Source organism: Planococcus citri, chromosome 1 (genome assembly GCF_950023065.1).
Source record: "Planococcus citri chromosome 1, ihPlaCitr1.1, whole genome shotgun sequence".
NCBI classification, from domain to species: Eukaryota; Metazoa; Arthropoda; class Insecta; order Hemiptera; family Pseudococcidae; genus Planococcus; species Planococcus citri.
In genome coordinates, this window is record NC_088677.1 from 9,728,883 (window position 1) to 9,749,996 (window position 21,114).

Here is a 21,114-nt window from a genome sequence, read left to right on the forward strand (position 1 = left end):
TTGAGCACTTCTTTGATCTCCTTGAAAGTAGGTCTTTTACTCGGTTCGTAAGACCAACACTGGCTCATCAGGCTGTATAATCTCGGAGGACATAAAGTTGGTAATGGTAATCGTTCTCCATTTTCTATTTTTCCAATAACGTCGTTATTCTTCACACCTTGGAATGGTTTTACTCCCAGCATCAGGATCTCCCACATACAAACACCTACGCAAAAAGTACCATAATTAATGAAAAGGTTAAACAAATATAAAGGAGCAGAAAAATGAATGAAAATTGGTATTCATGTACCGAACATCCAAACATCGCTGGCAGTGGTAAAACGTCTAAAGTTGATCGATTCAGGGGACATCCATTTAATAGGTAACTTTCCCTTTGATGCTTTATAGTAACATTGATCTTGAACCCAGCGAGATAATCCAAAATCTGCTAGTTTGACGCATCTGTCCGAGGACACTAAGACGTTACGAGCGGCGATATCTCTGTAAAACAAATAAAATAATTATATTATTGTATGTACTTCGAGGCACAAAGTTCCCAAAAAATGCTTCCAGAATAATATTTTCCCCCTTCGTATATGGAGTTATAAAAATAATTCAAACGAAAATCAGACATCCCCCATTGACTGTCTTCGTCGACTTATGAGCGAACAATACGCCTTCATAATTTTTTATATACGAGTAACATCACACCAGACCATTTTGATTAATAATTAGTACATAGATATGCTTAATACGACCTACGACAATGCGGGACCATCAGCTAAAAAGCTAAACTCACCTATGAACAAATTTCTTCGATTCTAGATACGAAAGAGCGGTAGATAATTGGAATGTATAAAGAACTAATGTGGCGAGATCCAGTACAGCCTTGTTATTTTGTAGATATGCTCGTAATTCTCCTTTCTTCGCTAACTCCATGACTATCCAAATAGGACTAGAACAACATACTCCTATTAATTTGATGATATGTGGGTGATCGAATTGCTGCATGATATCTGAAAAATAATCAAGTTCGTATTAAAAAATAGAAATGAGTTGCTTTCGAGCGAATTAAAAGAAGAAAATTTATTAGTAAGGTGAATGGCAATAGGAATAATTGCATCTGCACCCCCTTATTTGATCCTCTTGGACAACATTTTCTTAAAAGGGGCATCCTCTAAAGAACAGTTTAAAGCAAAATTTCCAAATTTTTCGATTTTTGGTGAATTTTTGGATTTAATTTCGGGCCAAAAATGGGGAAAAAATCAAAATTTTTCCAAATTGACCTAGAAAACTGGAATTTGGAATATACTCTATTTTTGACAAGACAAATTGATTGGGAAGAGTTTCAAACCATTTCGATCAATTCTGGAGCCTCCAGTAGATTTTTGAAATTTGAAATGTCCAAAAAATTTCATCAAGTATAGTCATAAACCCGAAATTCACTCGGTAAACTAATTTCAATATCCTATGAAATCAATTTTTGGTGGATTTTAAGTCGTTTTGGAGCCTCCAGCAACTTTTTGAAAACTAGTGGAGCTTCCAGCAATTTTTGAAAATTGAAATTTCCACAAAGTTTCATCACATGAGAATGAAAATCCGAAATTCACGCTGCATTCCAAGTTACACACGTTATTAAGTCGACTACTAGTAGGTATAAGCCATTTTGGAGCCTCCAGCGACTTTTTGAAAATTCCTGGAGTCTTCAGTAGATTTTTTAAACTTGAAATTTTCACAAAGCTTCATCAAATGCTGTTGGAAAGCCGAAATTTATGACTACTGGTGGATTTCAAGTCGTTTTAGAGTCTCCAGCGATTTTTTGGAAATTACTGGAGCCTCCAGTACATTTTTGAAACCTAAATGTATATGGAAAACCGAAATTCACACTGCAAAATAATTTCAATACGATATGAAGTCGACTATAGGTGGATTTCAAGTCGTTTTGGAGCCTCCAGCGACTTTTTGGTAATTACTGGAGCCTCCAGCAGATTTTTGAAAATTGAAATTTCCACAACATTTTATGAAATGCAGTTGGAAAGCTGAAATTTATGACTGCTGACGGATTTCAAGTCGTTTTGTAGTCTGCGGCAACTTTTTGGAACTTACTGGAGCCTCCAGTAAATTTTTGAAACTTTGATGTAGTTAGAAAACCGAAATTCACTGTCCGAACTAACTTCAATACGATATAAAGTCGACTGAAATGGATCTTAAGTCATTTTGGAGCCTCAAGCGACTTTTTAGAAACCAGTGGAGCCTCCAGTACTTTTTCGAAACTTGAATGTAGTTGGAAAACTGAAATTCACATTACAAACTAATTTCAATACGATATGAAGTTGACTGTGGGTAGATGTCAAGTCGTTTTGGAGCCTCCAGCGACTTTTGCTAACTACTGGAGCCTCCAGTACATTTTTGAAACTTTGATGTAGTTAGAAAACCGAAATTCACTGTCCGAACTAACTTCAATACGATATAATGTCGACTGAGATGGATCTAAAGTCATTTTGGAGCCTCAAGCGACTTTTTGGAAACCACTGGAGCCTCCAGTACTTTTTCGAAACTTGAATGTAGTTAGAAAACCGAAATTCACATCACAAACTAATTTCAATACGATATGAAGTTGACTGTGGGTAGATTTCAAGTCGTTTTGGAGCCTCCAGCGACTTTTTGCTAACTACTGGAGCCTCCAGTACTTTTTCGAAACTTGAATGTAGTTAGAAAACCGAAATTCACATCACAAACTAATTTCAATACGATATGAAGTTGACTGTGGGTAGATTTCAAGTCGTTTTGGAGCCTCCAGCGACTTTTTGCTAACTACTGGAGCTTCCAGTAGATTTTTGAAACTTTGATGTAGTTAGAAAACCGAAATTCACTGTCCGAACTAACTTCAATACGATATAAAGTCGACTGAGATGGATCTAAAGTCATTTTGGAGCCTACAGCGACTTTTTGGAAACTACTGGAGCTTCCAGTACTTTTTCAAAACTTGAATGTAGTTGGAAAACCGAAATTTACGCTGCAAACAAATTTCAATACGATATGAAGTCGTCTGTAAGTGAATTTCAAATCATTTTGGAGCTTCCAGCAACTTTTCGGAAATTACTGGAGCCTCCAGCAGATTTTTGAAAATTAAAATTTCCACAACATTACATCAAATAAAGTTGGAAAGCTGAAATTTTTGACTGCTGGTGGATTTCAAGTCGTTTTGGAGTCACCGGCGACTTTTTGAAAATAGCTGAAGCCTCCAGTATATTTTTGAAACTTTGATGCAGTTGTAAAACCGAAATTCACTGTCCGAACTGATTTCAATACGATATAAAGTCGACTGAGGTGGATTTAAAGTTGATTTGGAGCCTCCGGCGACTTTTATAGACTACTGGAGCCTCCAGTACATTTTCGAAACTTGAAAGAACTAATTTCATAACGCTATAAAGTAAACGACAGGTGGATTTCAAGTCGTTTTGGAGCATCCAGCGACTTTTTGGAAACTGCTGGAGTCTCCAGTACATATTTTTTGAAACGCGAAATTTCTACAAAATTTCATCAAATGGAGTTGAAAAGCCAAAATTCACTCTGCACAGTACGTCCTTCGATGCTTAAGTTGATTCGAGCAGATATTGTGACTTTTTGTAAAAAAACAAAAGTTTGTAAGAAGCCGCTGGAAGCTCCAAAACGAATTGAAATCGTCAGCAATTCACTTCGGGATAGTTTTGTCTTTCTACCTAAAATGGAGGTGGAAGTTTGAATTTCTTTAAATTTCAAAAAGTACGAAATCGATGGACAAAAATACTTTTTGAACTGGAACACGCAAACTTTGAAAAAAAATAACGGATACAGTATCGGCCTCGAAGGTTCAAAAAGTAGCTGGAAGCTTCAAAACTTCTTGAAATCTACCTGCAGTCGACTTCGTACCGTATTGAAATCAGTTTTCAGAGTAAATTTCGGCATTCTAACTCCATTAGATGAAATTTTGTTCAAATTTCAAGTTTCAAAAATCTGCTGGAGGCTCCAGTGGTATCCAAAAAGTCGTTGGAGGCTCCAAAACAACCGGAAATTTACTTCCAATCGACTTGATAGCGTGTTGGAATTGAAGTGCAGCGTGAATTTCCAATTTCCAATTTCATTTGATCCAATTTTGTGGAAAGTTCAAGTTTCAAAAACCTGCTGGAGGCTCCAGAATTTCTCAAAACAGCTTGCAACAGATTCCAATCGAGTTGACAGGTCAAAATCAGGATATATCCCAAATTTCAGCGTTCTTGGTCAATTCGGTAAAATTTTGATTTTTTTCCTCATTTCCAGCTTATAAATTCGATTTTCAAAAATTCCCAAAAAATCTAAAAATACACTCCAGTACTTGAAATTCTGGCTGGTGATGAACTTTTGCATGCTTTTTCGATCTAGCTTTGCCCAGTTCGAAAATTTTCTGGGGAGTCCTACGTTGGAAAGCAATATCTGCGATTTTTCAACTTTTTTTTGGCAAGTTTTCTTTAAAATGTTCCTGAGGATGTTCCTATTACCAAAAAAAGTTGTCCTCGAGGATTGGGGGCGGGGGAGGGGTACAATTATTCATATTGTAATGTGCCAGACTATACGTATTCAAAAAAAAAATCTTACAAGCTTCTTCCAAGAATTTCTCAGCCATAGCCAGATCAGCATCTGCTTTACAGGTTTTCACAGCCACTGGAATAGCTCGTTCTTTGACACCAGCTTTGGAATTCTGTTTTAGTTTACAAATACCGGCGTGAACATCGCCAAATTGACCTTCTCCGATAATCTCTCGCAATTCGATTTGAGATCTTTGTAATTCGTAGTCTCGATCTGTGCACCAAAAACAAAAATCCCATTATTACGATAACTTCAATTCCTTCGAACAGATCATCTCCACTATACGAGTACATATCATTCAACTTACTCGTCGGAGTCGAATAATCTCCTTCTTCTTCGACAATCTCGGCGTAATCTTCGGATAAAAGATCGCCGTTCTTTTTATTGGCATTTTTCGCAGAAGCGGCTAAAACAAGAAACCAAATCAACATTTAAAATAACCTACTCGTATTTCAGCTCGAGATCATCAGCCACCACACACAAACCACCGAAAAGCACCCAATCAAGTTCTCATGTACAAAAGTATATTTGTATAATTTCACACCAGAAACAACATCGTATAAGTACTAACCTTTAGCTCCGCACGGACATGGAAATCTATTCCAAACGGCAGCTTGGAAAACAAATGCATTTTATTATTACACACAACACTGACACAGCAGGCAGACAAGACAGGCATACCAATGATGATTTTTATTTCTTCCTTCCTTTATTAAAAATCAAAAGCGCAGAACTGCACCTTCTTTTTTTTCTCATTTTTTTTGCAACGAAATAAAGGTAGGAAGAAAGTGAAAAAAACCACCAAATTCTGCTGTTAGTTTGTAAATACTGTAGGCGGGCAATCCACAATATTATCGAGTAAATTACCAAGATATTAAGAGACACATATCGTTAGTTCATCGGGTTATTTACACAAACACATTACACAAAATACGAGACAGATAAGAGTAAGGGAATAACATCGAAAAATGCATATTTTTCAAAAAGTGGCAACTTACTTTTACGATTCCACAACGAGGTACCATTATTATTGTACAGTCTGCAATATCCGTCGATGAGATCAGCCAAACTATCCATTTCGTCTTCCGATGGGCAAGTAATGGTCAACGTTTCGGCAGTACCGGTCACTCGAAGTTGTAGGATAGCTTTACGATGAGCTTCGCAGTCCGATAAAGATGTCTGGATCGCTTCGATGCTATCGAAGGTCGCCATTTTTATCGGCTGTGGAAATAAATACGCGAACCAATGTTAATATTAAACGTTTCCGTAATGATAATTTCAACGTGGGAGGATATTTTAAAAAATACGTTTTATTATTTTTATTTTATTTATAATGCTTTATCAATATCATCGAGATGACGATAATGAAATGAGAAAAACTTACGTCGGAGGATTGATGCGACATGTATGAGATGCCGAGATCCGGTCCGATGACTAGTTCTATGGGTATGGACCATCCTGACTGTGAACAAGAAAGCGAAAATTAGTAATATTATAACACGATTCTGTAAGTATTTTGAAAATTTTTTCATTTCTGGTCAGAATCTTTCTAAAAAATGTTCAAAAAATGACCATGCATTTCAATTTTTTCATTTTTTTCCAATTTGACGAGTGAGGGGAAGGGAGCTACATTGAAAAAGATCAACATTGTTGGGGGGGACTGAGGGAGCTTTTTTTTTGAAAAATGGGTTATTTCAAACAATTTTGACCAAAAATGAAATTTCTATTCTTTTTTTTTTTATAGAATTCAACTTTTCATTTTTTGCTTTATAGGGGGGGGGGGGAGGGGGTCCTTCAATGATGCAAGGGAACAAAAATACTGTTTGAACGACCGAGAAAGATTTTTTTCAAATGGGGGGGAGTCATATAAGGGGACTGTAGATGGACCAGAATAGCACTGGGAACCAGAGGAGGTTTTTTTCAGGAAGGGAGGGGGGAATTTAGAAAAATTCTGACACAAAAATGGATAATTTTTGGATAAATTTGATTTTTTTGATTTTTTACAAGACCATAGAAGAGGCCCCCAGAATTGTTTGGGAACCAGGGGAGGTTTTTCCTCGAAAAGGGGGATTATTTAGAAGAAATCTGACATAAATATGGAGAATTTTTGAATACATTTAATTTTTCGATTTTTTACAAGAGGGCAAGTGCTTTAGAAGGCCCCAGGATTGTTTGGGGACCAAGGGATATTTATTCTTGAAAAGGAGGACTGGCACTAAAAGAGGGCCCTAGACTAATTTGGGGACTAGAAAAGGTTTTTTTCTTGAAAAGGGGGATTATTTAGAAGAATTCTGACACAAAAATGGGAAATTTGTGGATAAATTTGATTTTTAATTTTTTACAAGAGGGCAGGGGCTCTATAGAAGAGGGCCCTAGAATAATTTGGGGACCAAGGGACGGTTTTTCTTGAAAAGGGGAATTATTTTAAGAGAATGCTGACACAAAAATGGAAAATTTTTGGATACATTTTATTTTTATAATTTTTTACAAAAGGGAAGGGCGCCACAGGAGGGGGCCCTAGAATAATTTGGGAACTAGAAAAGGTTTTTCTTTGAAAAGGCGGGTTATTTAGAAAAATTCTGACACAAAAATGGGAATTTTTTGGATAAATTTGATTTTTTGATTTTTTACAAGAATTGGCGGGGCTCTATAGAAGAGGGCCCTAGAATAATTTGGGGACCAAGGGACGGTTTTTCTTGAAAAGGGGAATTATTTTAAAAGAATTCTGACACAAAAATGGAAAATTTTTGGATACATTTTATTTTTATAATTTTTTACAAAAGGGAAGGGTGCCATAGAAGGAGGCCCCAGAATAATTTGGGGCCTGGTTTTTTTTTCTGAAAAGGGGGATTATTTTAAAAGAATTCTGACACAAAAATGGAAAATTTTTGGATAAATTTTATTTTTATAACATTTACAAAAGGAAAGGATAGAAGGGGGCCCCAGAATAATTTGGGGACTAGAAACGGTTTTTTCCTGAAAAGGGGGACTATTTAGAAGAATTCTGACACAAAAATGAAAAATTTTTGGATAAATTTTATTTTTTTAATTTTTTATAAAAGGGAAGGGTGCCACAGAAGAGGGCCCTAGAATGATTTGTGGACTAGAAAAGGTTTTTTCTTGAAAAGGGGGACTATTTAGAAGAATTCTGACACAACAATGGGAAATTTTTGAATAAATTTGAATTTTTGATTTTTTTACAAGAAGGCAAGGTGCTCCAGAATAATTTGGGGGTCAGGGGAGGGGTTTTCTTGAAAAGGGGGACTATTTCAGATCAAGAAAAGGAACATTTTTGGATAAACAAGATATTTATAATTATTCATTAAAGAGGGGGAGGGGGCTCTCGGCATTTGGCAACATTGGAAAATCAAAAAATAGAAAATCATAACCACGAAGCGTTGAAACCCCTCCAATCAGTCAAAATAAATCACCATCGAATATGGATACTCACTCCTAGAGAGCATTTGAAGGTTTCGTGATCGTATCGATACACAGATCTGAGAAGTTCGAGAAATTTGAACATACATTCTCTCTCAGACAACTGTGCAACTTTTTTAAACTGCTGTTGAATAAGTTTCCTTAAAGTCTTCGTTTTAAAGCCATCTAAAATAGTTCTAGGAAGGAACTGCAGTAATCCAATCTGTAAAATAAACGCAGTATTAGAATCGTAAATAAGTAAATATGTAAGCTGCACATATTTTACGAGTATACAGTATGTACATATGTACATACTATCAAAATTCTCAACTGACCTCTTTCTCTAAATATTCCAAATTGGATTTTTTATCGAGAGCGATCTGAGGCATATCCTTGAAATAGAAACGTATTCCCAGGCAGCATAATTGAACGGCCATATCTTGATCTATTTTCGTACCTGCGTCACTTGACAGGTATTCGTTGCGAATCTACGTATGTACATAAATTCGACGCAATTAGATGAGTATTTGGTATAAGGTATTAGGTAGTTAGTAGGTGTCTATATTTTACGATATATTCGAGGGAAAATCTACTCACTTGATCATAATAAAAATAGAAAGTGCATTTATCTTTTTCGTATAGGTCGTTTAGATCTTGAGGAACGTATCGTACTTTTAAATCGTATCTCCACTCTTGCATTGGATATATTTGATCGTATTTTTCATACACCTAAAGAGCAAATAAAAAATCAAATTTAATATACTTAATATTGAGAAAAATAACAATTTAAATCCATTATTATCAGCGGCGCCGATTTTTCAGTCATTATTGCCAGTTTCAAAAACCGAAAAAATAGGTGATTTTTGTAGTTGGATAAACAGAGAAATTGTGCCTGAAAAGTTGATAACTATTCGAATTTATAGCCCTCAAATTGGTGAGAACTGACACGTCATCGTCACACATTTTTGCACATTTTTCATCACTTTTTCAACATTGGGAAGGGTCAGAAGGTCACTGAAGGGTCGCATCCAAGAAATACGCGAATATTCAAACTCAATAGTCTCAAAAACCTTGCAAACGATAGGTCACACGTCATTTAAATTTTTTTCGGAATTTTGACCAAATTTGGACGCTGATATGGGGCAGAAAATTGGTCCGAGTGGGTGTGGAATGACCAAAACTGAAGAAAAAATCTCACCCCTCTTTCTCCAGAAATCTCAAGAGTTTGAGTAAAAAATATGACTATGTAAAGGCAGAATCATGCAAAAAAAACTGCATCGCCAATTATATTTTTCAGAGAAAACAAATCACTCGATTTTATTAACCCTTCCCTTTTCATCTCTATCACGTTTTATCCCAGCAAATATCAGAAGTTCAACTTTTTTTTAAATTCAAAAGTTGTACAATTTTTTACAAAGTTTTTCCAATTTAGTTTTCTTTTGAAAATTTCAGTTTTTTTTTAAACAGAACTTTTCTCCAATCTTAAAATTTTGAAAACTGAGTTTTTTATAATCGAACTTTTTTCATTCCAATTTTGTAGAAAACTTTTTTTTAGTGAGGTGTCGAAGTTGTCAAAAGAAAATGCCGTGTTTAAATATCTTTATGACTACTAAAAAAATTGTGGAGGAAGTGAACAAGACAAAGAGGAATCGAAAAAAGACCTCAAAATATACCACCAGCGAAAATTTCAAGTGCTGAAATTCATATCTGGCCTAAAAATCAAAATTCAAATGTGGCTTAAGTAGGTAGTTCTAAAGGAAAAAAAAATAAAAAAATCGTCACAATCCAATTATTCAGCCCAACTTCTAGTTACCAATTTTTTTGAAAACTTGTTGAAATTACTCTGGCGAATTAAAGGGCAAAATTCGAAGTTTTCTATCATTTTCAGCAAAAATTTGGCCAAAAAATGTAATAAATTCACTCACCTCAGACATCGTGGTATCCTGATGCAACCAATGCGTTTCTCCGGTAAGTGGATGATATAAACGCATAGCGTAAACATTTTGATACAAACGAGGAGTTGTAGCTAAACGACTGGTAACTAATAAAATAATTTCCTGAAACAATACAACGTTTAATTATTCATTAGCATGGTTAAATAATGCATAATTTCAAACTAAAATACCTTACAAATTACACCTATGCAACTCCTTGTACATGAATGTGAAATAAGCTGCATAAATACATTTAAAAAACGCTCAGCGACGCGTGATCTTGCTGGAGATGGAGATAAGTCGACAATATTGCGTTGAAAATAAGATTTAATTTTGGTCAAAAACGACAAATTTCAGCCAAAAATGGGAAAAAATCGAATGCACTTTAGCTCAGACTGCAATTTTAGCTGGCGATGCATTTTTGCATCTTCATAAGTACAGTTCTCAAATTTCTCCGCCATTTGGAATATTTTTCTCGTCCTGTATGTGACTTTTTTTCAATTTTTTTTGTGGTGATTCAGAATAATTTTTTTTGTGGCAACTTAAAATTATTTTTTCGGTGACGATTAATTTTTTTTTCAATTTCCATTTTTTTTGTTGTCACAATTTTTTTTAGTGGTTTCAAATGACTTTTTTTTGGTGTAATGATTCTGAATGAATTTTCTCGGAATTTTTTGAGCCATTTACCACAGCTTTGAGTAGAGGATGGTCATTTCAAATATCTACACTTTTTTGCAGTATCCAATTTTGAAAGGATGTTGTTTGTGGCGATTTTGATGATCATCTTTATAGAATTCAATTTTAAATTTGGTGAAGAATTTTTTGTGGGGATTTCAAATGTTTTTTCACGAGGTTTCACATCAATTTTTTTGCAAAAAATGAAAGCTTTAATGTTAATCTCAAATGAGTTGATTAGAATAGAATACTTGAATAATAAATTTTTTATGATGATTTGAAATCATTTTTTGTGAAGAATGAACGTTTTAGTGCTGTTTACTCGGGTGTTGAACTTGATAAACCTATTTTTCACATTTCCATCCAGTAAATAGGTATAATAGCAGGGTTGCCATTTTTTACAGGATCAAAAATTAATTATTTCAATTTTTTCATTTTTCTGATTTTTTGAACAAATTTTTCATTTTTTTAAATTTATGTTTTCATTTTATGGGCTTTTAAAAAAATTTTCAAGTGTGTTTCGAGCAAAATTCTAGACTTTCACGACCAACTACTAAAATTCACGACTTCTCCATGACTTTCATGACCATTAGATAGATACCCATGTTCTAGATTTTTTTAACATGGATTTTTTTAGCTTTCAAAATTGATACAGCTGTCTTTTAGGTCATTTTCTAATTTCGTACTTTTTTTTTTTTGTAAAATTTATAGTTTTTCTGACCAGTAGGCACCCTGGTGTTGAAGAGTATTGAATTTTTTGGCGGCAACTTCCTATAATTTGGAATTTTTTCAAGATTTCAAAATGAACTTTTTTATAGACTAATAATTTTTGATGGATTCTTTTTTTTTTGTTATTTTTAAAATAAATTTTCCAGCGATAATTTTAAATTTTATTTTGAAATTCAATTTAAATTTTTTTCTCGCTTTGGTTGAATTTTTTTGAGATTTACTTTTTTTTGTTGCTTAATTATTTTAGATTTTTTCGCGATTTCAATTTTAAATGAGCTAGTGCCACTGTCTAGTTTTTTTTTCTTCAGACGATATCGCAGCATGCATTTCAAAATCCTAATAATATTCTTCTCTTTACACCACAGCCAGATCAAAACTTGCAATAAACCGAGGCTTAAACGGCTTAAACACGTCACGTCACCCACAAAATCAGATGAAAGATGAATAAAAACATTCTCTTCAAATAATATGCACCATACCTATCACTAAAAGATTGCAAAACTCACGTCTTGCCGAGCAATAAAACCCCCCAAACCGCAACATTTTAATATCGAAAATGAAAAATTTCATATCACGATGTTAAGGTATGTACATTATATCATGGTATTCTTATAGTTCTTACCTTAACATCGATATTCTCGCTAAACTTGACGATATTGAATCCGCCATTGGGTAAGAATACTTTCAAAGTAGTAGATGTCCTTTCTGATGTACATGTATTCTGTTGAGCATTATTTCGTCGTTCATTAGCCGGCGATTTCGTTCTATCCGAGATTACATCCCCAGACGGTATCAAATTCGTGAACTCCCTTTCCATTCTGTTTTGTTCATGGCTGTAAAAATAAACACAAACTATATTAAATTCTCGAAAACTACCACACCGTGAATTTCTAAGTATGTATTAAGCTTATACTATAGTCCTACAATCCTACATAATAATAAGTTACTTTTATCACGTGTTGTTGACACCGTTACGAGTAAGTAACTTCGCGACTCTTCAGCCTTAGAAAAAAAATAAAAAGTACACGCAGACATAAGGGGTGGAATAAAACAGAAAAAGCAACCCTAAAACACATACTACGAGTAGATTCTTTTCAAAAATAACTCAACCATTTTTGTTGAGCTCGTCTAGCGAAACTCGCGAAGCATCGATGCCATTAAATGACAAATAATAGTATAACGTTTACACCGCCTTGTATGTAAATGTAAACACACCCTTCACGAACGAGTTTCAAAAAAAAAGAGAAGAAATTCTAAACGTAACGTACCATAGCGTAGATTTCAAAAAAAAAAAAAACCTTAAACGATTTCTTTCAGTCTTTCTCGTATAGCTCTTTAAGAAATTAACCAGATGACGTCGGTTACCGAGACCCTCGCTCATCACTCCTATAACCTTTTCGACTATATACATGTTTATTAATTATTAAAAAAATATGAAGCTTATATACATTCATAATGATGCAACCCGTAGCTCGTACGGTATTCATAGCAAACATACTGTCGCTTGTCAGCGCCATACCCATACCACAAACACCATGGAGAAAAAAAACTACCTCTTTTGACAATAAAATATCGATCATATGTTTATTTAATTTCCATACGATACTGCGACGATCATTATGCAAAAAAAAAATCTCCTTACGAGGAGCAGTTCTGTGTTCTGCTGCTGCATTTTTTATTAGTCAAATGATGTAATTATATAATTGCCTCGGGTAATAAAAACATTAAATACGAGAACACGCGCAATTAACAGCTCTTGCCAACGATTCGGATAAGTTTTCGACATATTTTCAAGTATTAACTGCTTATTAAAAAATAAACGGTGTGAATTTTTAATTCTCGAGCTAAGCTAATATAAGCGAGACGAGCATCAAATGTCAAGGTACGTCTATAGTATAGTCGATGCTTGGAAACCTTATAAGAAGAATTCGATTCGATTCGATTGTTCGTAATTTCAAAAAATGATAATAATATCAATCGTATCGAAGTAGGCAGTCGGATATATTAAAAGGTTTCATTTTAATCGACGCGTTATTCGATAATTATTACGAGAGAGTATACAGAAAAAAAAGTACTCGTAGGTACGAATATAAGTGGGCGAGATGCCAAATTCATCGATAGAGAACACGAGGTATTTGTTATCGTTATGTTCGTGCCTTCTCAGTTCTCACTTCCAGCACACTGCAGAGTTCTATCTCTTTTTCTACCTTCGATACACTCGTATTCATCGGACGAGTGACAATTTTAAGTAAATTATTAGTATATATAGTATAAGTATTTTATTCGATTGTCGTACAAGTATATACCGGGCAATGGACATGGGCAAGTACACACAGAACACCATTAATGGTCATGTCGTAATGTCTTGTTTAACACCACCACGATGGTTTCATTGAGTCGCCATTTTAAGCGAGACAGGAAGAGGCAATTCTCACACTTAGATGCTGAATGGTTCTGCAAGTGATTAGGATGTGCTACCAAGATGTCAACTGAATCGGAAACTTGAAAAAGGATGACCTTTTGATGACTTTTAGATGACCAAATTTTTACATTTTTGGGTGACCTTATTGTTTGAAAATATAATAGTTCGTCATCGTCGTTTCCTTATAAACGGTGGGTCCGTTGGCCTGTCTGCTATGGTGTGGAACTTGTTGAGGATGAGCCTGAGGTATCAGTGAGTTTCCTCCTAGGTCTCCCTCTGCATCTTTTCCCCGTTGGTGTATATTGGAGGACCTGTTTTGGCGATCTTGTTTCCTCCATCCTTTTGACATGATTTCTCCAATCTTTCCTATACTTTTTTATCCTCTTCATGAATGGCTTCACTCTGAGATCTGCTGTTATTTTCTCAGATGGGACTCTGCCTTTGAGAGTCATCCCTGCTGTTCTCCTCATGAATTTCACCTCCGCTGCCTATTTAGGAATTCCCGCAGTCTTCTTTTAAATTCATCACTTGCATATTTGTACAATTCTGTTGGTAAGCCATCTTCTCCTGGAGCTTTCACATTTTTTGCTGTTTTCAGAGCTTCTTCCCGTGTAGCACTGATGAGATCGTCAGTGGCCTCGACAAAAGTATTGACATGATTTTACATGATTGTTGATTGAAAAAAGTCGGGACATTATTCACAAAGGGGTTAATCTAACTACATTTCAGATAATTGATTAAAAATTGACATTATTTTCAAAAACTATGATGAAAATGCTGATGGTCGTCATTGCTGTCTACATTTGTATCAACAGTCATGTGCAAGATTTCGATATATATTGTAGATACCTTTGTAGACCCATGATGATATCGAAATTCAGGCCGTCTTGTCGATCCGAAGTTGATGTCGACTACCTATAAGATCGACAAAAGCATCTACAAAATTTTGATCTTGTATAGTTACTTTTGTCAATCTAATAATTGTCATCAACTTTGGCATTGGCAAGACGACCTGAATTTCGATATCGATTATGGGGTCTATAAAAGTACCTATCTACAAAATGTCATCATCGAGTAGATATTTCTGTAGATCTTGTAGTCGACATCAACCTTCTAGTTAATATTGATGAGGAAGTTGATGTCGATTACAAGACCTATAAAATATTTTTAGAAATTTCAAAGTGTTGCCGACTCATTTGTCAATGTCTGAGTCGACAATACAATAAGAAAAATTTTTTAAGTCCAGAATAAGATGGACTGAATATTCTTTCAAGGCCTCTCCACTCAACAGCAGCAATGGTCTAGTGGTTATGGAATGTGACAGAAGTGTGTGGCAACCTAGGTTTAATCCCTACCCAGGGCAACTTTTTTTCTTTCAAAAAAAATGTTTAGGGTGAAATATTTTTAAGAATAATTTTACTTGAATAAAAAAAAAAGAGTTTTGGGCACATTTCACACATTTTCAATCAAAATTTGCGTCTTTTAGGCTAAAAAAAATGACACCAATGTGAAGACCTTGTCAAGACCAAAAATGAGGGAAGAGGACAGTCGATTTTGATATCAACTTCTTATTCGCCATTTATCAACATTGGCATCAACAAATGTTGTGTCAACAAGTGATGGATTAGAGATCTCGTCTTTTCCATCGACTTTGGCATCACTTGTGCTACAAGGGTTGTAGCTCTTTAAATCGTTACCTTAATGCCAAATCCGAGTATGTCCATACAAAAAAAGTATGATTTTACACATCACTGATAAGGTTTGGATATGCTTGGAAGGGTTTGTTGAGTTCTGATTGAACATCAGTCAGCTTCTTGCATCTTTGGTGGTGCATTTTAACTGTACTCAGATGCAAATTTTTCAATTCAGGGCTTCCCAGAGTCTTATCAGTGATGCAAAACGACGATGTTTTTTTGGATGGACATACTCGGATTTGGCATTAAGGTAACGAAATGCTATTCTGTCTTCTGTTTCTCGGATTTCATCTTCTATTTTTGTATCTTGTGCATTTTCATCACTCCAGAGTTTTTCAAAATATTCCCAATTTTTATTTTTGGCAATCCCACTTTTTCATTAAAATTTGTGTCAATTCTCCTTATGATCTAATACACCTTTGGCCATAACTTGTATGTGTCCTGCTTCAGGAATATGATAACATTTTCCCAGCTCGCTCACTATAATTTCCTAGACTTTCTCTTGACTTTTGCCGACTGTTTTCAATATTCTCCACCATCAACTTCAATTTTTGAGCTCGTGAATTTTCTAAATGCCTGTCTTTTCTGTTGTATGAGTTCTTGGATTTTGTTATCCCAATTCTTTATTTGCTTTGCCCCAATTCTGCATGGAACCATTCCTAAGCTTTTTTTTGCCACTTTTGTCACAATGGATTTGATATTTTTCCATTCTTCTTCTATATCCTGACTTTTTAGTATCTCTTCACTTATGATGTTCATCCATCTTTGGTATAGCCATTGATTGGTTGAGTCATCCAGGGCTCTTATATAGATTTTCTTTTCATTTTTTCTAGCTGGTATTCTTGTTGTTTCCATTCTCATCACTCCTTGAACAAAATGATGGCCAGTGCCTATTTCTAGACCTCAGTATGTTCTTACATCCAAGAAGTTTTTGAGGTGTTTTCATTGGCTATAAAATGGTCGATCATCAAGCTGTGTCCTCTTGTATTGCTCCATGTCATCTTGTGATCTTTTTTGTGTTGATAGAATGTATTCATGATTTTTAGTCCATTAAAAGTGCAGAAATCTATTAGTCACTTCTATTCCCATTTGTATTCATTCCTTCTGTTCCATACATACCAGTTACTGTCTTTACACGCTTACCTCCTACCTGAGCATTCAAGTCTCCTGCTATTATCAATTCATCTTCTGGGTTTACTGATTGTACTGCCCTCTGTAGTTGCTTGTAAAACTTTTTGCTTTGTTCCCCTTTTCCATCTTCTGGTGCATATACTCCAATTATTGTAAGAAAGTCTTTTTTCAATCTCATCCTTGCTGATACAATTCTTTCATGCTACATGTTGTATGAGTCAATGTTTTTGCGGTGTTTATTATGTGTGTGTAACAATGGACTCCAAAGTTCATTTTTGATTCTTTTAGAGCAATTTGAAATTTTTGGAGAAATTTAGAAACTAGCTGGAGGCTTCAAAAGCGTCAAATTGCGATTGTTTTGAATTAGAGAGGTTGTGTAGATACACCAGATGATATCTTATCAAAAAAATCACTCCTTATACCTCTTCTTTGAAAATGTTCTTCCCATTTTTTTTTTGGAATTTTAAGAATAGTTAGTGAAAAATTCACTTTTGAACTGGCAGTCTGGGAATTTCGTGGTTACAACTGAAAACGATCGAGGACGTTTCAAACTAGCACCAATCAGAGTTATCTCATCCGATAAAGTTCATTTTTGAACTTTTTTTTTTTAGCGAGATTTGAAATTTCTGGAGAAAATAGAAAAATTGCTGGAGGCTCCAGATTGGTCCAAAACTAGTAATTATTGAAGCGTGGGAGTTGCATTTTGAAGGAATTATTCACATTGGTTCACTTTGCTAAAAAAAATCATAATTTTATAAAAAATCTTTAAAATTTCCCCAAAAAACATTTTTTTTTATTTTTAAATTTTTATAAATTTGCCCAAAATCCAAAAACGAACTTTGGCATCTGAAATTCTATCGAAATATAAAATTTCTGAAATTGGGGAAAGATTTTGGAATTCAGTGGTAGCAATTTTTTGGTCCAAATAGTGAGTTTCAAAAAATCAATAAAAATTGCCAAAGACGTACATGTTGAATTTTTTCAGTTTTTCGAAATTCGCAATAATATGACCAAAAAATTGGCATCAATGCGTTCCAAAATATTTCCCCAAAATCAGAAATGATATCTTTTGATGTTTTGGCCTAATTAATATGAATTATTTACGAAGAAAAAATTACAAAAACACAAATTTAATCAAAAACAGGCGATTAGCAAATATTCCCTCTAGAGGCTTCTCCGGAACTAAAATTTTTCCAAGAGTGACTTTCAACTCAACAATACCACAAAAAATGACACCCCTTCCCAATCATGAAAGATCAACTTGTAAAAATTAATATCAATACTTTGACCTTTTTTTTTCATTCAAAAGAGAATTTAAGTTTCGATTAATTTTGTAAATCTCACAATTCATCTCTGGTCCCTTTATTTTTTCAAGCCCAGCAATAGAAAATCACGATGTGGATTGCATTTACCCTCATTGCCCTTCTCCCTTTCCCAACTCACCGAAAAAAAAAGAAATGGATGAATGCATTTCACAATATAAGTAGGTACTTCATCGATTCCGCAAAATACGAGTAAATGGGACAAGATTACAGTTCGATGACTCGATGAATAAATATCGAGTATATTTGTCGGCATTATGTGTTTTTCGGCGGTCTATAGTCAAAATATAATAATCTAGTTATGGATATGAAAATGGAAAAAAATTCTAAGAAAACGACACGATGGTTTAGTCGTTGTCGAGCCGCGGAAATAGCTCAGACGACTTTGAAAACAGCTTGTGTATGTACGTGGCAGAGCGTGTTACTTACCACTTTGCTTTGAAGTGTACGAGTACATACATATTTTAGTGTTTGAAATTATTGTTAATTTTTTCCTATATAAAAGAGGTAAAATACTGTATAGTGTATAATAATATGATGCAGAAAAAATGCCATTGTTTCGTTATTGTAATTTTTCAATGCGAAACGTATTTTTTTATGCAATAATTTCCGCAGTCTCATTAGCTGTTTCCGTTCGTGTGTATTTTTTCTTCATACATATATAAAGGACAAGAAAAATGGGGGAGGGTATAGATACGAAAGAAAAACTATTTAGTACAAGTCAATTATTATATTAGTTTCTGTATTGGTGGTACTGAAAAGGCTGCAACTGTTCAAAAAAACTACGACTGACGTACTTAATTATAGACTTTCTTCTGTCTGTGGCATTTGTGGTGGATTTTCATCATTTTTATAGTCCGGCATATGACAATAGGAATAATTGCACCCCTCTTTGTGCTGATACTCAGAGACAACTTTTTTCTTGAAGGGAACATCCTCCTAAGGAACACTTTAAAGCCAACTTGCAAAAAAAAGTTGGCCTTACTACATCTTTTAGGGCTAATTTTGTTTTCAGAAGCCATCGAGGACTGACTTGATTAGATATCTTGACTCTCTCCACCCTTCAAAAATGTAGGTAACAAAGATAATCTTAAATTGATGAAAAAATTTACAAAAATGGCGGAAGGCGAAAGTATTGAAAATTGATGATAATTGAATAAAAATTCTCCAAAAATTATACAAGTTGAGTGCATCATTCTGAAGAAAATCTTTTCAAAATCAGAACATATCAACACGAATTTTCGCTTATTTCGAAATTGAAACATCCCATAATACACGAGTCCAAATCTAACCTAAAACATCACAGAATGCATTTCGCTCGATCTAATTTGAAGTTCTCTTCTCGAAATACCATAAATCCAGCTGATTTAAATAAACACGTGTTAGTATAGGTAGAAATCTGCGACCGACGACACGACATGAATTGTGCGGTATACTCTCGAAACACAACAAACGAATTCCAAATTTATTTCTAACCAGTACCCACATCTTATGTTTATTTTTAAATGACAATATGCATACGATTCGTAGCAGAATTACCTCCTACTTTCCAGCATGGTCAATGCACTTTACCGGAATGAAATTCGTTGTTGAAAAAAAAAAGGCCTACTTTGTATAGGTTAATGAAACCTATCATTTCATTGCTGTAGAATTTATTCAGACTGTTCCTGTTCGTATATCGAAAGAAGCAACAGGGCGTCACTTATGCTTATTCCAATGTACGTACGTATTACGAGTATATTATCTCACAATATCATGTCAGGTACCAGTGTGTAAACCCTTTCCATGTACGAGGATATTTTTCAACAAATACGTCGCAAATTTGTGCAAATTTCTCCCACATGATTCATTCGTATAATCGTAAATAAATTTTTTCACCTCGTCATAATATAATATATTTCATATCCATTTGGATCCTTCCTAGGAACGATGATACGGACGGTTTTTAAAATGAATCATGACAAAAAATTCGATCTCATATGAGGAGCTCATTGCAAAAGTAGCCCTTGTCACATGAACTTTTAGACCCTTTTCATTCGATTGCACCTATTGCCAAATGCGGAGATCATGTTGTAATGATGAAATGACCGTCAAGTTGGCCTACCCTGAGTAGCCCTGAGAGGAATTGCTTTATAGAGTTTACATTCATGATACTGGGTACGCTCAAGGGAGAGGTTTAGAGATTGCATAGGTTCATGTGACAAGGGCTACTTTTGCAATGAGCTCCTCATATACTCTCGTAATTGTACTCGTATCATCCGACCTAGTTCGCTCTTCCTACACATAATCACACATCCGTGCAAATTTATACCGATATTATGTATACGACACTTTCATATCCAATACGTTCCCCTGTTCTGGTCTAATATTTTTCAGGTCTCTTTAACATGTTCCTTTTCTTGACTCGACTAAAGACTGGTCGAAGTTTATACGTATACGAGTGCTCGTACATTGTAATTGCATACACTTTACGTGCTAAGAAATTCAAACAATAATGTTTACATTTTAGAGAGTGAGAGCCAGGGTACAAGGGTAAGCTGTGGTAATTGCAACCAACCTATATCTAAACTATACATGCAAACTCTTGGCAAAAATATATCGAATATATCAGTTTTATTACACCTCTGCGGCCCTCATCTACTCTATTCAAAGTAGCCTTATCTTTCGTACTTGTATATTTTAACACAGCGAAAACCAATTCGCAAAATAGTCACAACTAAAATAAACCTTTTTGCCTGTCGGTGTGAACGAACTAATAATCTCTTCAGTTCTTCGTCAATTTTTTTTTCAATCGTGTTGCTTTCAGGTCATTGACATTGAAGTTTTTTACACCTTCCATTGTGTGTTATTAAGAAATACGAAAATTCATCACCAGCCAAAATTTCGAGTGCAAAAGAGTGCATACCTAGTTCGATTTTTGGTGAATATTTGAAAGTCAAATTTGGGCCAAAAATAAGGAAAAAATCAGAATTGTACCGAATTAACCTAGAAAGCTGAAATTTGGAATATATCCTATTTTCGAAAAAATAAATTCATTGGAAACCGTTTCGAACTGTTCTGAGCAGTTGTGGAGCCTCCAGCAGATTTTTGAAACTTCAAACGAGGTTGGAAATCCAAAATTTACGCTGCACTCCAACTTCAACACGCTATTACGTCGACTACTGGCGAGTTTAAGTCATTTTGGAGCCTCCAGCAACTTTTTGAAA

At 34.8% G+C, this 21,114-nt stretch overlaps 1 protein-coding gene across 7 annotated transcripts in view; it reads right to left on the reverse strand.

Annotated features, from left to right (window-relative positions):
• Positions 1 to 21,114, reverse strand: part of LOC135847113 (focal adhesion kinase 1-like) — a 145,709-nt gene that overhangs the window by 21,866 nt on the left and 102,729 nt on the right. For 5 of the 7 annotated variants that reach the window (XM_065366572.1, XM_065366559.1, XM_065366532.1 and 2 more), the window contains 13 exons: positions 11,962 to 12,172; positions 9,927 to 10,058; positions 8,599 to 8,730; positions 8,337 to 8,489; positions 8,036 to 8,224; positions 5,969 to 6,046; positions 5,583 to 5,805; positions 5,156 to 5,197; positions 4,892 to 4,990; positions 4,594 to 4,797; positions 779 to 995; positions 290 to 480; positions 1 to 205 (listed from right to left, as the gene is read on the reverse strand). In XM_065366572.1, the coding sequence (XP_065222644.1) occupies positions 1 to 205; positions 290 to 480; positions 779 to 995; positions 4,594 to 4,797; positions 4,892 to 4,990; positions 5,156 to 5,197; positions 5,583 to 5,805; positions 5,969 to 6,046; positions 8,036 to 8,224; positions 8,337 to 8,489; positions 8,599 to 8,730; positions 9,927 to 10,058; positions 11,962 to 12,156 (2,060 nt within the window). In that variant the 5' untranslated portion in view covers positions 12,157 to 12,172. Of the gene's footprint in view, positions 206 to 289; positions 481 to 778; positions 996 to 4,593; positions 4,798 to 4,891; positions 4,991 to 5,155; positions 5,198 to 5,582; positions 5,806 to 5,968; positions 6,047 to 8,035; positions 8,225 to 8,336; positions 8,490 to 8,598; positions 8,731 to 9,926; positions 10,059 to 11,961; positions 12,173 to 12,286; positions 12,308 to 21,114 lie in introns of those variants that run through there. The other 2 variants (XM_065366580.1, XM_065366542.1) reach the window with 2 other exon arrangements.